The 17510-nt window shown below is 35.7% G+C and overlaps 1 protein-coding gene across 2 annotated transcripts; it reads left to right on the plus strand.

Annotated features, from left to right (window-relative positions):
• The first annotated feature begins 13754 nt into the window (after window positions 1-13754).
• LOC140805752 (uncharacterized) lies at window positions 13755-17048 on the plus strand. 2 transcript variants are annotated; one of them, XM_073162043.1, is made up of 2 exons: window positions 13755-14314; window positions 16445-17048. In XM_073162043.1, the coding sequence occupies exons 1-2, from the start codon at window positions 14045-14047 to the stop codon at window positions 17000-17002; spliced, it is 828 nt and encodes a 275-aa protein (XP_073018144.1). In that variant the 5' UTR covers window positions 13755-14044; the 3' UTR covers window positions 17003-17048. The 2 variants fall into 2 exon arrangements, with proteins under 2 accessions (XP_073018144.1, XP_073018145.1); XM_073162044.1 differs by lacking the exon at window positions 13755-14314 and adding an exon at window positions 14325-14605.
• Window positions 17049-17510: the final 462 nt, after the last annotated feature.

Genomic DNA, 17510 nt, shown 5'->3' on the forward strand with positions numbered 1-17510 from the left:
CTTGATCTTGTTATGTGAACAATATTTCTTGATCTCATCATCTTCATATTCACCACAGTTATCAGACCGTAAGCACTTCACCTTCAAGTTGGTCTCATTCTCGACCATGACTTTCCATCTTTTAAAGGTCTAATAAACATCAAATTTATTTTTCAGAAAATAAACCAAAACTTTTCGGCTAGAATCGTCGATAAATGTGACATAATATCTTGAGCCTCCAAGGGATTTCTCAAGAGATGGTCCTCATACATCAGTATGAATCAGCTCCAACTTAGCTGTTTTCGATTCTCTACCGGCTTTTGAAAAGCTCACTTTTTTCTGCTTTCCAAAGATACAGCTTTCACATTGCTTGTGTTCAACAGTCTTTAATTCTGGTAGCTTCCCATTTGATACAAGCATCTTCATTCCCTTCTCTCTCATATGCCCAATCCTACAATGAAAAAGATTTAAATTAGCTTCAGCATCAACGACTGCTAATGTATCTCTGCAACTAGAAGTCATATAAAGTGTAACGTCTCACTCATTTTTAAAATTATGCGGAATATTTTTTTTTTAAAAGCTTAAACTCATCCAACATCATACGTAAACGTAAACGTGTAAAAATGATAAAATCATCATCGTAAGAAAATATTCATCTCCTCTCAATCTCATAAATCGTAATGCGGAAAACATATGGTCCTCGGGTCGTGTCACCCCACCAGGTCTGCCTACTCAGAGTTCGGCACCTCCAGTCTTCTCATCATTAAGCTCACCTGCATCACACACGCCTAGTGAGTCTAAAGACTCAACACACCTGTACCAGGAATAACAAGTACATATACATAGCACACAGCAGTGAAAAATATCATACTCAACATGTCTTTCATGAACTTAAAAGTTTAATGCCAACATACCTTTCATGAACTTTAAAACATGAACATAAACGTGTCGTATAAAATCATGTCGTGTCAAATCATGTCATCTCATGTCATCATATACGTATACGTGTCGTGTAAAATCATATCGTCTCAAAGCATGTCATCTCATGTCATCATATACGTATACATTTTCTTTTTAATTGAATTCAGTTCATTAGTTGTGACTTTCGTATCAGCTCTATCGATGGATCCATCTACATGTAACCGTGGTACCCGGCGGCGAGGGACATCAGCGACAGCATTACCCGTCCACTGAGCCCGGGCCTCAGCTCATCATATCATGTCAATGGAAATACGATCATCGGGCTCCCTCTGGGGCCTTCTCCCGTAAACGGGCTCCCTCTGGGGCCTTTTCCCTCACGATATCTCCAATCATATCATCGTATACATATACATCGTCAGTCACAACCAACTCCCATCCTTCAAAAACATCATCATATTCACCACTTAATAAAAACATGCATATACGTAATTTTTCTTTTAAACCAAGCATGCAACGTATATTTTCATAAAATCTTAAAAATCGTGATCATGATGCATAAACCTTTAAAATATAGTAAATTTGTGCTCAGGGCGCTGTCAGGACCAAAATCTCACCCCGGGTGCAAAATGACCATTTTGTCCCTGGAAACCCAAAAATTACCGTTTTGCCCATAGACGTAAAATTTCACTTCTTTGACATTTTCTTAATTCCATTGACTCTAACACGTCCCAAATAATTATTTAAGCTTACAACAACTTTCCCATATTTTTAATTGGCTTAAATCTATGACTTTTAAATTAATCTTTAAATATAACCTATTAATGCGTTTTAATCCCGAATTAAACCAAACCTTAGCATAAAATTCCCAAATTAAAAACTTAGACTTCTAATAATTATTTCAGCTTAAATATAATTTTCCATAATTTTATTAAGCTTAAATCTAGGCTTTCAATTAATTCTTTAATTAACCTTTCGTGCGGCGATTAAATCCCGAATAAATCCAAAACCCATTATTTTGATCCGAAGCTTACCAAACTGCTAAAAATGTCCCAAACATTTTTAAAAGCATCCCTAGATGTAAACTCGAGCTCATTTCATAACTTAACATAATTGTTTAAAACTTAGACCGGGGTCCCGGTTTTAACCCGAATCGACTCGAAACTTAACCAAATTCTTCCCAACTTCTTACCACACTTCACAAACACTTAAAAGACCCTTAAATCAGTCAATAATAGGCTCTTAACCTCTCGGATAAGTCCTGAGAGTTGCTGGAAATTACAGCACATGCAAGTCTTGTCCTTAGTGAGCTAACCCCCCATTATTTCATTCCTAGCATAGACCCGATGAGCCAGCCATGGCTCGGCCTCACCTAGATCACATTAGGACTACTCTGGACCTGTGTAACCCACTGAACTAGCCCCAAGCAACAAACACAGCACACATGACCGCTAGCTCCTCACGAAGTGCACTTGAACATCACCCAAATTAAAAACGCTCAAGCGGTTCCTATCCTCGTCTCAGCCACGTTTTAACCACCCTAGGCCATGGTTCAGACCCTTTATGATCTGTTCCAGAGCTAGGGACGCCCCTTTCACAGGCGAGACCGAACCGATCCTCGATCTAGCCCTTATGCGCGCACTAGCACCCGAACGAACGGCTTTTCCCTGCATAGACCTGAACCGAGGCCCTCTCAGGTTGTTCTAACATAAACCTCGACATGTACAGCCCCTAAGGACCCTAGATCGGCAGCCCCTATTGGAAAAGTCAAGAAAGGCAGCACAGGAAAGGAAAACATGTAATAAATGTGTGTTGCCTATTTTGTAGGAAGTTTCGCAGAATTGATGGAATACGCGTTTTTAACGCGTGTTCACACGGACAAAGGGCTCTATAAATAGAGCTCCCCCCTTCATTCTGAAATCATCCCTTTTTCGAGTTTTCTCTCATCTTATAAGCATTTGAGTGTTTAGTACTATAATATTTGTGAGGTGTTTGTTCTCCTGTATTAAGAGAGTGTGTGTTCTCTTTGGAAACACAGTGAGTGAGTTGTACACCAGTAAAATATTATAGTGGAAATCTTTTCATCTTGCCCGTGGTTTTTACCCTAATAATTTTTAGGGGTTTTCCACGTAAATCTCGGTGTTCATTTTATTCTTTATTTTCCGGTTTTTACTATCTCAAATTCCGCACGTGGGACCAACAAGTGGTATCAAAGCCTTGGTTTAAAATTTCTTAACATTCTGAGTATGCTCTGTGGTTGCAGCCTAGACTGATCTTCCACATCAGAAAAGATTTTTTGAGATTTTTTATTTAAGGCGGGATTATTTTGTCCAGTCTATAAAATTGTTGTAGACATAATGGCGGGAAGGTACGAGATAGCAAAGTTCAATGGAAGCAATTTTATGCTGTGGAAAATAAAGATGCAAGCAGTTTTAAGAAAAGAAAATTGCTTGGCGGCTATTGGAGATAGACCGGTGGAGATTACAGATGATGGAAAGTGGAATGAGATGAATGATAACGCTGTTGCCAATTTACACTTGGCTATAGCAGACGAATTTTTGTCAAGTATCTCTGAGATAAAAACAGCCAAAGTTATCTGGGATACTCTAACAAAGATGTACGAGGTCACAATATGATTTTCCTAAAGAGAAGGCTTTATACTCTTCGGATGGCGGAATCCTCATCGATGACCGACCATATCAATACACTAAATACTCTATTTGCCCAACTCACTTCCATGGGGCATAAAATAGGGGAAAATGAACGTGCAGAGCTTCTACTTCAAAGTCTACCAGATTCATACGATCAACTTATCATCAACATTACCAACAATATTCTGATGGGCTTTCTAAGATTCGACGATGTCTTAACTGCGGTTCTCGGAGAAGAAAGCCGGCGCAAGAATAAGGAAGATAGGTTGGTATCCTCGAAGCAGGCAGAGGCGTTACCGATGATAAGAGGAAGATTTATAGATCGTGACTCCAGTGGGAGCCAAAGACGAGGTAGATCAAAGTCAAGAAGTAAGAAGAAAAATATTTACTGCTTTAAATGTGGCGGTAAAGGGCACTTCAAGAAAGAGTGTACGAGTATCGATAAAAGTTCTCAAGGAAATGTGGCCAGTACTTCAGGAAGTGGTGAAATATTATTCAGCGAAGCGGCAACTGTTGCAGAAGGCAGACACAAATTTTGTGACACGTGGATTATGGATTCAGGAGCGACGTGGCATATGACGTCTCGGAGAGAATGGTTTGATCATTATGAACCAATCTCAGGAGGATATGTATTCATGGGAAATGATCATGCCTTGGAAATCGCTGGGGTCGGTACTATCAAAATTAAAATGTTTGATGGCACCATTCGCACCATACAGGAGGTACGACATGTGAAAGGACTGACAAAAAATCTTTTGTCCTTGGGACAATTGGATGACATCGGGTGCAAAACTCGGATCGAGAACGGGATCATGAAAATTGTGAAAGGCGCGCTTGTGGTTATGAAGGCGGAAAAGGTTGCTGCCAATCTGTATGTACTTTTGGGAGAAACACACAAAGAGGCGGAGCTAGCTGTTGCATCAAATGGTTCAGGAGAAGAATTAACAGTGTTATGGCATAGAAAGCTCGGGCATATGTCAGAACGGGGTTTGAAAATTCTCTCAGAACGGAAGCTGCTGCCGGGGCTTACAAAAGTGTCACTACCCTTTTGTAAGCATTGTGTTACCAGTAAACAACACAGATTAAAGTTTGGCACTTCTAATGCTAGGAGCAAAAGCATATTGGAGCTGATTCATTCGGATGTTTGGCAAGCACCGGTTGTATCCCTAGGAGGAGCGAGATACTTTGTCTCGTTCATTGATGATTTCTCTAGGAGATATTGAGTGTATCCAATCAAGAAGAAATCAGATGTTTTCTAGGTCTTCAAAGATTTCAAAGCGCGGGTTGAACTTGATTCTGAAAAGAAAATCAAGTGTCTGAGGACTGACAATGGAGGAGAATATACCAGTGACGAGTTTGATGCATTTTGTCTACATGAGGGCATCAAAAGACAGTTCACGACGGCTTACACACCTCAACAGAATGGAGTGGCGGAGCGGATGAACAGGACCTTGTTGGACATAACAAGAGCTATGTTGAGGACTGCGGGTCTAGAAAAGTCATTTTGGGCGGAAGCAGTCAAAACCGCTTGTTATATTATCAATCGTTCTCCTTCAGTGGCGATTGATCTGAAGACTCCGATGGAGATGTGGACCGGGAAGCCGACAGATTATTCTCATTTGCATACATTTGGAAGTCCGGTGTACGTTCTGTACAATGAGCAAGAAAGATCAAAGTTGGATTCGAAATCCAGAAAATGTATCTTCTTGGGTTATGCTGATGGAGTAAAGGGGTTTCGCTTGTGGGATCCTACTGTTCACAAGCTTGTCATCAGCAGGGATGTTATCTTCGAGGAAGATAAAGTAAAGGGAGACAAAGGCACACTGAATTCAGAAGCTACTATATTTCAGGTGGAGAATAAGATAGACGAAGGTAAAGTTTCTTGTGAAGCAGTACCAGAGCACGAAGAACAAGAACATGTTCAGTCTGAAGTTTCCAATGTGAGGCAGTCAACTCGAGACAGAAGACCACCATGTTGGCTTTCAGATTATGTCACTGAAAGCAACATTGCATATTGTATATTATCAGAGGATGGTGAGCCATCGAGTTTCCACGAGGCTACTCAAAGCTCGGATATATCCCTTTGGATGATAGCAATGCAAGAAGAGTTGGAGGCATTAGACAGGAATAAAACTTGGGATCTTGTTACACTACCACGAGGGAGGAAAGCCATTGGAAACAGATGGGTCTATAAGATCAAGCGTGATGGCAATAACCAAGTGGAGCGGTATCGTGCTAGATTGGTGGTAAAAGGGTATGCTCAGAAAGAAGGCATTGACTTCAATGAGATATTTTCTCCTGTGGTTCGGCTTACAACAGTCAGAGTGTTGCTGGCATTGTGTGCGGTGTTTGACCTACATCTAGAACAGCTAGATGTGAAAACGGCGTTTCTTCATGGAGATCTTGAAGAAGAAATCTATATGCTCCAGCCAGAAGGTTTTGCAGAAAAAGGCAAAGAGAACTTGGTTTGCAGGTTAAAGAAATCTCTGTACGGTCTCAAACAGGCGCCGAGGTGTTGGTACAAGAGATTTGATTCCTATATCACGAGCCTTGGATACAACAGACTGAGTGCAGACCCTTGTACGTATTTCAAGAGGTCTGGTGATGATTATATTATTTTGCTGTTGTATGTGGACGACATGTTGGTAGCAGGCCCCAACAAAGATCATGTCCAAGGATTGAAGGCACAGTTGGCTAGGGAATTTGATAAGAAGGCTTGGGACCAGCAAACAAGATTCTAGGGATGCAAGTTCACCGTGACAGAAGTAACAGAAAGATTTGGCTTTCCCAGAAAAATTATTTTAAGAAAGACTTGCAACGCTTCAACATGCAAGATAGTAAGCCAATCTCGACCCCTCTTCCTGTTAACTTCAAGTTATCCTCCGAGATGTGTCCTAGCAGTGAAGCAGAGAGGATGGAGATGTTTCGAGTACCATATGCATCAGCAGTGGGAAGTTTGATGTTCGCCATGATATGTACAAGACCGGACATTGCTCAAGCAGTGGGAGCAGTTAGTCGGTATATGGCGAATCCTGGACGAGAGCATTGGAGCACTGTTAAGAGGATCCTTAGATACATTAAGGGTACCTCGAATGCTGCATTATGTTATGGAGGATCGGATTTTACACTCAGGGGCTTTGTCGATTCAGATTATGCAGGTGATCATGATAAGAGAAAATCTACTACTGGTTATGTGTTTACGCTTGCAGGAGGAGCAGTAAGCTGGGTTTCAAAACTGCAGACAGTTGTGGCGTTATCTACAACAGAGGCAGAATACATGGCAGCTACTCAAGCTTGCAAGGAGGCAATATGGACTAAAAGGTTATTGGAGGAGATCTGGCACAAACAAGAGAATGTTTCTTTGTTTTGTGACAGTCAGAGTGCCTTGCACATCGCAAGGAATCCAGTCTTTCATTCCAGGACGAAACACATTGGAGTCCAATTTCACTTTGTGCGGGAAGTAGTAGAAGAAGGAAACGTGGATATGCAGAAGATCCATACGAAGGAAAACATAGCTGATTTTCTGACCAAGCCAGTGAACACTGATAAGTTTGAGTGGTGTAGATTCTCAAGTGGCCTAGCAGAGACGTAAGCAGCAGGTAATGACAAGATTGAAAGGATGTGTGGAGATGTGTTTGATTGTCAATCAAATCTCCAAGTGGGAGAAATGTTGGAAAAGTCAAGAAGGCAGCACAGGAAAGGAAAACATGTAATAAATGTGTGTTGCCTATTTTGTAGGAAGTTTCGCAGAATTGATGGAATACGCGTTTTTAACGCGTGTTCACACGGACAAGGGGCTCTATAAATAGAGCTCCCCCCTTCATTCTGAAATCATCCCTTCTTCGAGTTTCTCTCATCTTATAAGCATTTGAGTGTTTAGTTCTATAATATTTGTGAGGTGTTTGTTCTCCTGTATTAAGAGAGTGTGTGTTCTCTTTGGAAACACAGTGAGTGAGTTGTACACCAGTAAAATATTATAGTGGAAATCTTTTCATCTTGCCCGTGGTTTTTACCCTAATAATTTTTAGGGGTTTTCCACGTAAATCTCGGTGTTCATTTTATTCTTTTTTTCCGGTTTTTACTATCTCAAATTCCGCACGTGGGACCAACAGCCCCTTGCACCCAAACATCAAACACGTTAGTTAAATGCATAAAATACGCTTTTTCACGAACAAGACGAAGCATAAACGAAGCAACAATTGGTTTAAACATTTTTCGTATGCGAGAACATATGTAACAGCATATAATGGCGTGAATAATGCAGAAATAAGGATACATGGCGTGCCTTAAGATGTAAGAACTCGAGAAGAATGAAGATAGGAGCGCCGGAGAGCCTTGGATGCAAGAACAAGCCAAAACCGATACAATTCTGCTGCTGGGAGAAGAAGCCGAGAGAAATAATAGCTGAGGTAAAGTGTCGGTTGGTGTTTTTCAAGAATAAAGGCTGGTGGGAGTGAGGGTGTCGGCTATTATGAGGTGGGGTAGTTTAGGTTTAGTTTAAGTGTAGTTTAGGTTAATTAAAATATGTGCTAATGACCCTCAATTAAAATAAAAAAGGTTTTAAGCCCAATAGACTTAAAAATAGGCCCATTAAATCCAAACACACTCCCGAAAAATATTTCATATTGGAAAGTTTGTGAAAATATTAGCCGAACCCTCAAAAAGTCCCCCGATTCGATAAAATTCACGTACCGTTAAAAATAAAAAACTTGCGGGTAAAAATACCCAATAAATCCCAATTCTTGAAAAATACCTTTAAAACATCTTATATTAATTAATAAAAATTAGCCATGTAATAAAATCATTTTTCCTGGAAATTCTCCGGTCTCCGTTCCTCGTTCGAGCGCGAAATGAAAATTAAAATCTTAGTGCATGAGCTATTAAAATTTCATGAAATCATATCATGCAATAATAATGCATAAAATGCATAGAAATAATTAAACACAATTTAATAAAATAAAAATACATTTTATGCTTTAAAAGAATTTTATAAAATACCAAAGAATTTAATAATTTGCATGCATGTGGTTCACGTGGACCTTCCGCTTTTCGGAACGTTACATAAAGTGTTCCAGTTTTCTTTCCTCGAGCAACAATCATGGATCCTTTGTTTACTTTCTAGGAACCATCACCAAAGGTCACATTATGGCCTTCGTCATCGAGCTGTCTTACTGAGATCAGATTGCGTGTCAATTTTGGTACATGTCTGAATTTTTTGATTTTCCAGACAAATCTATTTGACATCATCAATACGAACCCATACCAACTATTTCTAAAGATTTTCCGTCAGTTAGGAAACTTTTCCGTAATCTCAAGTGATGTAATTAACGCATACATCAGGATTACCAGTGGTATGAAACGGTTTTGGGGCTTTCCATAGATAGTAGTAGAGCATCATGTACCTCCTCAGTAACAACATTTGCATTATTCTTTGTTTATTTGCTTTCTTTTTCAATTGACCAGTTTCAACACAACTCCAGCACTTCAAATTTTTTTCAAAGTTTCTTTTGTTTTTTCAATTTCTTGACTTGGACCTACTACGCCATCGGTTAGAACTTTTTTCGCCACTCCTGCCCCTTCCTCTGTTCTTGAGATTTAAAGCAGATCTTGATGATGTCCCTTCATCAGAATCCATCTTGCGAACTTCTTCAGAAAGAATTTGATCTCTGATATCATTGAATTGTAGCTTTCTTTTTCCAACAGAGTTGCTAACCGCTGCCCATATTGGTTCCCAAACATTTGGTAAAGACGCCAAAAGAATAAGTGCATGAATTTCATCATCAAACTTTTCTCATTTTCAAGTTGAATATTTTTTTCATGAGATGTACTTTGTTGTTTGCTGATGGCTGCTCGTACATGTCCGATAAAATGGACATCATCTCTTATGTGGTTTGCGACTCCACCACGTTATGTGTCACATTCTTCGTTAGGTTCCATCGTATCACACCTAACACATATCGGTCAAGGAGCTCCAAATCATCATCCTCCATTTTTTCCGACTTCTTTCCCGATAGAGGTTGATACAGTTTCTTGTTATACATATAATCTATAATCTGTAACCACCAAAATGAAAAATCTGTTCCATCGAACTTGTTGATTTCCAGTCCCTATCCATCATCTCCGGCCATCGCTTCTCTAGCCCTAGCAAAAAATCTAAAAATCTTTTATAATGTGAAAGATCAGACAAAACTGCAACAACAGAGCATACTCAGAATTCTAAGAAATTTTACAACAAGGCTCTGATGATACCAGTTGTTGGGTAATTACACTGAAGCGATAACGATCATGATGATAAAAATACGGAATAAAATAATCAGTAAGAACACGAGAATTTACGTTGTTCACCCAAGATATGATACGTCCACGGAGCTACTGCAAATATTTTATAACAGGAGAAATATTACTACAAGTTTATACAATAATACACTAAATATCTCACACTTCAAACCCGAGTATAACCGAAAAAAAAATAATTTCTCCAACTCTTATAAGAGAACACTTAACACTCAAATGCTCTCTCTATTATACTAGGCTTTGAAACATCTTGGTTTTTGGATACTGTAAACTAAAACGAAAGAGTTCTATTTATAGGTGCAAAAATGCGTTGGACGTTAAAAAAAAATGTGTTTCATTCGTCAACTATTGCTGCACAGTTTCTTTGTCAAATTATGCTTCATTTCCAAAACATGTCGGCAATTCATGCAATATAATAAATGAATTTGATTATGACAACCCACCTAACATGCAGTGCCATATCAACGCCCTCGAAACACAAAAATCATATCTTTTTTTTCTTGTATTTCGTTCAGTTCTAGTGTCTCAAGTCTCAACATATGCTGATTGTAGCTTAATATGTAATATCACAATCTTCACAATGCCAAAAAATTTAAACCAGATGTTTTCTTCATCTTTTGGAAAGCGTCGAGGATATCCATGAAATGATAAATTTCCGACTACAGATATATTTGAAAAAAATTGAAAAGGATTTCAGAGTACTAACTCGAGTAGACCCTCAAACCCACTAGATCGTATGTCTTTGTGCCTGGTTCCATAGGCATTATGCGCGCTACACCCAACAACGTCCCTCGGTCTGATCTGAACTCGTGTATGCTTGGGGAAATCTTGCACGCTAGGATGATTGGATGGATGGCTCGTCTTTTCATCTAGTAGATTTTAGCTTATGATTTTCGATACTTGGATTTTTCATTCGAGGGTCTCTACTAGATGATATATATATATATATATATATATATACATATATATATATATATATATATATATATATTAATAATGAAATGATTACGTGATGGGAATGATTACGTGCGATGCACGTGGGTGATTAATAATGAAAAATATAATAACGAGATTTAGATAATTTTTAAAATTGTTTGAATAACATCTTGTTTATGAGTATTTATTAATCTAAATATATCAAAACACAATAAACAAAAATACACCATGACGATAAATCAATTATATTCACTTATTTATTTAACATTTTTCAATTTGCATGATTATAACATAATGACAGCTCTCTCAAATTAACAAAGATATTTTTCATCCAAATATCATTCACAATGACAAAAATAAAATTAAATTAAGAGAATAATAAATTTTACTAAAACCAAATTCACAATGTATTTAGATGGAGTGCATATAGTGATTGTCAAATAAAATTCTTTTTAATTAACTAAATTATCATAATGGTGTTAAAATAAAACCCATAAACTTGTTATTAAGTTAAATATCAATTGTGTTTTTGCTAACTTTTAACTCCTTGCGAATTTTGTTTAACTTTTTTACTTTTTTAGAATAGATATTACACATCAACTCAAATATTTTAAACGATATAGTAGCTCAATCGTCATGATTTGATTGATGTATCCAACAAGGACAATTATTGAACTCCAACAATATCAATAATTATACTAATTGCAATATATGAGAATCGATCTCATGACTTTGACTCTTATATATACCAATTATAATATCATGCATTTGCCGCTTTACCCAAAGTTATAACCGAGGTAACGATGTAACATTAACTAAAATCTTTTAAAATCGTAAAACAACTCAAACGTCACTTGTGGATTGTTATACCTTACATAAACAATTATTGCATCTAACAAATATGATATAATTGTTATTTTACATTCTAGAAATTATTTTTCTAAATCAAATTTATTTTCACTAATCAAATAATTTCATCGAACACAAAATAATTTTAATTACTAATAATATTTTAAACACAAATATTAATTGTTAGGGTGACCACTCTATGTCATCACCTATGCTTCACTATGTTACAATCATAGTAACAATGCACAATGAAATGGTAAACATAACTTAATTTAATAAGTGAGTAATATTAAATAACAATTTTGTTAGTTTGAAATGTGAAAATAGTTATATATATATATTATATATATATATATATATATATATATATATATATATATATATATTCATCATATATAATGATAAATTAATTAATTAATATGTAGAAAAGAGAAAAAAAAAATTTTATGTATGCAATTTCATCATATACAATTAGAAATTAATTAATAGGTTGAAAAGAACAAACAAGATAACAAATCAATACATTATAAATGATGATTTCGTAATAGAATAATGTTAATATAATCTACTTTGTATTATGTTTAGAACACAATTGAAAATTGATAACAAAATATATGATAATATAAATTTTAATTTTAAAAACATTATTATCTAAACAAACAAGATAACAAATCAATATATTATATATGATGATATTCATAATAGAATAATGCTAATCATACTTTGTATTATGTTCAGAACACACTTGAAAATTAATAACAAAATATATAATAATAGAAACTTTAGTTTTAAAAACATTATTATCTAAAATATCATCATAATACATAATCAATAATAAATGAAATGACTAAATTATTGAGTAAATATTTATTTAATCATTACTTAAATCAATTTATAAAATAAAAGAAAAGATAAGATATAAATATTAAATAATCATGAGCAACAATGAAGAAATACATTAATTTTTGCAACAAAGAAAAATTATGAGTAAATTGATAAATATAATATGCATTAATATCCAAAGTCATTTAAGATAGATAATAAATTATAAAAAGACTTAAGAACTCATCAAAAATATTATTGATTTAATTTGTTACATTAAATGAATAATGATATATTGGAAAATTCACAATTAGAAGTCATATATTTATATGTATGTTAAATATATGTAATATCAAGAGTGAGTCTCATGTGAGACCGGCTCACGGGTCATAATCTGTGAAATGGGTCAACCCTACCTATATTCACAATAAAAAGTAATACTCTTAGGCATAGTTTGGTACATGTGATAAGTGAAGAAATGATAAATAATCCTCCTTATCCCATGTTTGATACATTTTTAAAAAACCTATGATAATATCATGGGCCCTTGATAAATAATTTTTTAGAGGGATAAAATGTCCCTTCTATTAGGTGTGATAATTTTAATTTAATGATAAAATACACTACAAATGACTTAATTACCCTCTATTTATAAATATATGCTAGTAGGTAGAAATTAAAATCAAATAAATATTTTTATTTATTTTTATATATTATATAATATGTTGATTATATAAATGAATTCGAGATAATTATATAAATAAATTTTATAAATCTCAATAAAATTATTAGTATCGCTCGATTAACCTTAAAAATTAATATTTGACTTGACTCACAAAATCAAGGGCTCAATTATTATATTACATAATATATAAAATTAGGTAAAAATAAATAAATCATTTAATCACTATCGGCACATGTATAGATAAAAAATATGAACTCAAGCAAGAACTTTGAAATTATAAAATTTATTATGATAAGGTTAATTTTGTCATTACAATCTAATATATAAATTTAATTACTCTTACTAAAATCATACCAAACATTAAATATAATATCCTACATCTTATTTATCATTAACTTTTATCTTATATTATTTATCACATGTTTATCCTATCATGTGTACCAAACTATGCTAGCACAAAAAGTAATATTTTTTCATGGGTGACCAAAATAAGAGATTCGTCTCACAAATAAGACCCATGAGATCGTCTCACACAAATTTTTAATTAATATCAAAACACACAAAATAACATATCTTTTAAATGTCTGTTCATACATGTTCACAATATAAATTATGTGCGCAAAGTCCTGAGATTTCCCATCATGCCAGTCGTTGTCGGCATCGGAAAGAAAAAACAGAGAGAGACACCGTGTCTCGTTTCCTGTGAGGTTTGATAGTTTGTATCGAAATAAATAGGGAAAAAAATACATTGTCCTTTTCCCCGAGTAGAGATTCAGTTCTCATTGTCTATAAATTAATGTATATTTTATATTTTATGCCTGCCACGAATTTACCATCGTCCCCTGTGAATCCAGCCGTTATATCAGTTCGGATTCATGCTTTGGTGTAGCTATATTATTGATGGTGCCACATGTCCGGATGGATCAGCAAAATGATAGGCGAAGAACAGGTAAAGAATCTCCTTTACTCTATCGTAAAGTGGGAAATAATTGGTGCCGGAAAGGTGGGTGAATTGGCTATGGACGAGAATATAATGGAATTTGTGCTGGTCCCTTTAGGCATGGGGGTACTGTTGACGTATCATTTTTGGCTTCTTTACAATATAATACGCAATCCCAGAAGAACTGTGATCGGGCTCAATGCTGAAAGTCGCCACAAATGGGTCTTCTGCTTGATGGCTGTATATTTTCTTCACTCTTATCTATCTTTTGAGTGTGTGTGTCGGTGGTTGGGCAGGTGTATTTTGCCTTTTTCTGTTGTTGGGTTGCAAATTAATAATGATGTTTCATTGTTTGTGGGCCGCAAATTTGAACTTGGAAGTCATCACATGTTGTAGTGTTTGATCTTTGTTGCTTGATGTTTTACAGCAACGCTCAAATTTGATCAACCGTGATAATTACTTTGCTGGAATTCTTGGTGTCTGTCAAATTTCCATGTTCCTCTCTTAGTTTGTGGTGTGAGCTGGATAAAGGTTTAGCATCGATTTCAGTTTCAAGCTTTCCAATTAGTTGTGTAGTTAGTTATAAGTGGAGAAAGTTTTCTAATGGGATGGGACCGCTGTTTTTATTCATTGTTTATCACGAAATTCTTATGCTGCTGCTATCAGGTTAGCAGGGCAACTAGTATCACGTGCTGTGCTATGATCAAAGAATGAAGCTTAACATAGTAGATGGCCTTGTGTATATAGAGTGGAATGGGAGGATATATAAGGCAAAGTTAAATTAGTTATGACTTCCGGAGTTGAACTTTTGAGCATGATAATTGGGTTTTGATAGAGGACTTTCTTCTTGTTGCAGATATGCGTAAAATTTCTCTCTTCTTTGTTGACCAATAAATGTGATGTTGCACACAAATGACCACAGGGTTTTTATGGCGTTTGAAGCCATACTCTAGAAAGAAATCTAGAAAATTTAGGCCACAAAAGATTGCTGCCAGGTTAAGAGCTCCAGTTTAGATACGATGATCGATTATTCTTGGGACTCTCTGGACAAGGAATGATCTTTTTAACCTGGATATAATGTGTCTTACATGTGGTCTTTTAGGATGCTAAACTAGTCGTACCATAGTTATGCCTACATCAGCGAGGGGAAAGTTTTTAATGCTTGGCATAGCACTTTCCCATACATGATCTTGAGTCATGGATATTAATTATGGATCTAAGTGTCTACTCCAGTTTCTTCAAATGTATAGACGTAAGTACCTAGTTCCTGTGAATGACTCTGTGCCAAACCGTAGGTAGTGTCCGTTCCTACTAGAGATATCAAACTTTCACCTCGTGATAAGACATCAAGAAGATATGCATGTATGGATAATCAGATTGTCCAAATGTATGTGTTTGTACCTGCATATAAAGATTGTATTTATCAATCAAGTTTTTCCTTTTCATATGGCCTTGTTTTTGTCTTCTGAAGATATTAGAATTGCTCTCTAGACTAGTTAGTCCTTCATGCTCCTCTCAGATGTATCAATCAGTTGGTGTTTTCAAACAGTTCAGGTGCTAGATGCTGAGAAGCTCATTCTAAAAGTTGAATGTTTAAGGATGTTTATGAAATTTGAAAATATTGTATCTAGATTCATTCCCATGGGCTTCGCCTACTGACCGTCAGTGAGTTGTACAAAGTTTCTTGTTTAAAGTGAAATAGGGGATATTTTAGTGTGCTTTTAAACTCTTATAAGAATCTCAGTTCCTACATTAAAAAATGATTGAAAGAGTTGTTATTTTTATGAGAAAAATGCTATAATATTTATAGAGTGCTTATTCAAGCTGCGAAAATGTGATTTCGCATGAGATTGCTCTTTGCATATTTATGTTACCTCAGCAAATATGTGTATCAATTTAATCCTTATATATAGAAGTATCAAGCAATGACTTCTGCAAATCATCTGTTACCTTCAATTCATAATGAAAACTTATCATATCAAACCTTATAATCAAAGGGAAAGAAAGCTGGAGTGAATCATAAGAAGTGCTTCAAATGGTTGTATGAGCTCTATTGAAATGTTACGCGTGATTCTACAAAATTGACTCCAAAAAATAGTTATGTCGCACGAGCAAGAAGTTGTGTTATTTCCATGGGTTGCTGCTATCTTCCTTTAAAATGAGTGCTAGCCTGGTTTTGAAATATAAAAGTGGAAGTATAATTTTTTGAGTGATACTATTTCACCCAACTTTTGGTGCATTTTTTTATTCCTACATAAAGTTTTATTTTTCTTCACTTTCTCTAGCTACTTAAGTCGATTATATTTTGTGCTTGAGATGTAAAGGTGTGCTGATATCAAACCAGAGTTACCTTGTGCGCTAAATTTTCAGGATCCACTAAAAAATGGCGTTTTGGCAGTTCAAACACTGCGCAACAATATAATGGCGTCGACCCTTTTGGCGACGACGGCCATCACTCTCAGCTCATTGATCAGTGTGTATGTCAGCAACAAATCAACCTCTTCTCTAGAGTCGATACATGGAAATAGCTCTTCCATAATGTCTTCTGTCAAGTTCTCCGCTATATTAGTGTGCTTTCTTTTTGCATTTTTTTGCAACGTGCAGTCTATAAGGTACTATGCCCATGTTAGCTTTCTGGTCTCCGTGCCCTCGGCGTCTACAGACCGTAAAGATTCTATCGAATATGTCGAAATGAACTTGAACAAAGGTTCTTTCTTTTGGTCACTTGGACTCCGAGCATTTTACTTGTCGTTCCCTCTCTTTCTCTGGGTTTTCGGGCCTATACCTATGTTCGTTTGCTGCTGCGTGATGTCTCTTCTTCTATATTTTCTGGACACTACCACAAAATTTACGAGGAATCTGTATACACACTCTGTTAGGGAGGATACAAATGGTGAAGATGTGGAGTCTGCTGTTTTTCGGACATGAATACATTTCTGACTACGTTTTGTATGATATTTCCATTTTTAACTTGTCGCATTGATTATATTGTCTCATGTGTTTTGTTGTATGATCACTAGGATAACTCAGTAGCAAACTTGTTCGCAAAAGTGTTGCCAAATTATTAAGGTGTTTGTGAGTAAGCTTACAAATTTTGATCACATTATAAATCGTCGGAACTATGTGATATGGTTCAACAACTACTCATGTCGACTTATTTGGTCTCACTCGTTATCAATGTGATCAGGGGTCACTTACAGAGAAGAAAATTACAAAGTACACCAGCAAAATATATACTCATGTCAAAATTATTAAAAATTAAGAGTGTGCTTAGACAAGTTTTAGTTTTAAAAAAAAATTGTGGTTGACTTGAAAATTTAAGCTATCCCAATTTACATTTTTTCTCTCTAAGATACTGTCTTGACTTTTATATATAACTTAAAATATTATATTAATTATAGGTCCACAAATTCCTTCAATCCTTGTGAAAGCCGCT

This window comes from Primulina eburnea, chromosome 11 (genome assembly GCF_022965805.1).
Source record: "Primulina eburnea isolate SZY01 chromosome 11, ASM2296580v1, whole genome shotgun sequence".
In the NCBI taxonomy this organism is placed as follows: Eukaryota; Viridiplantae; Streptophyta; class Magnoliopsida; order Lamiales; family Gesneriaceae; genus Primulina; species Primulina eburnea.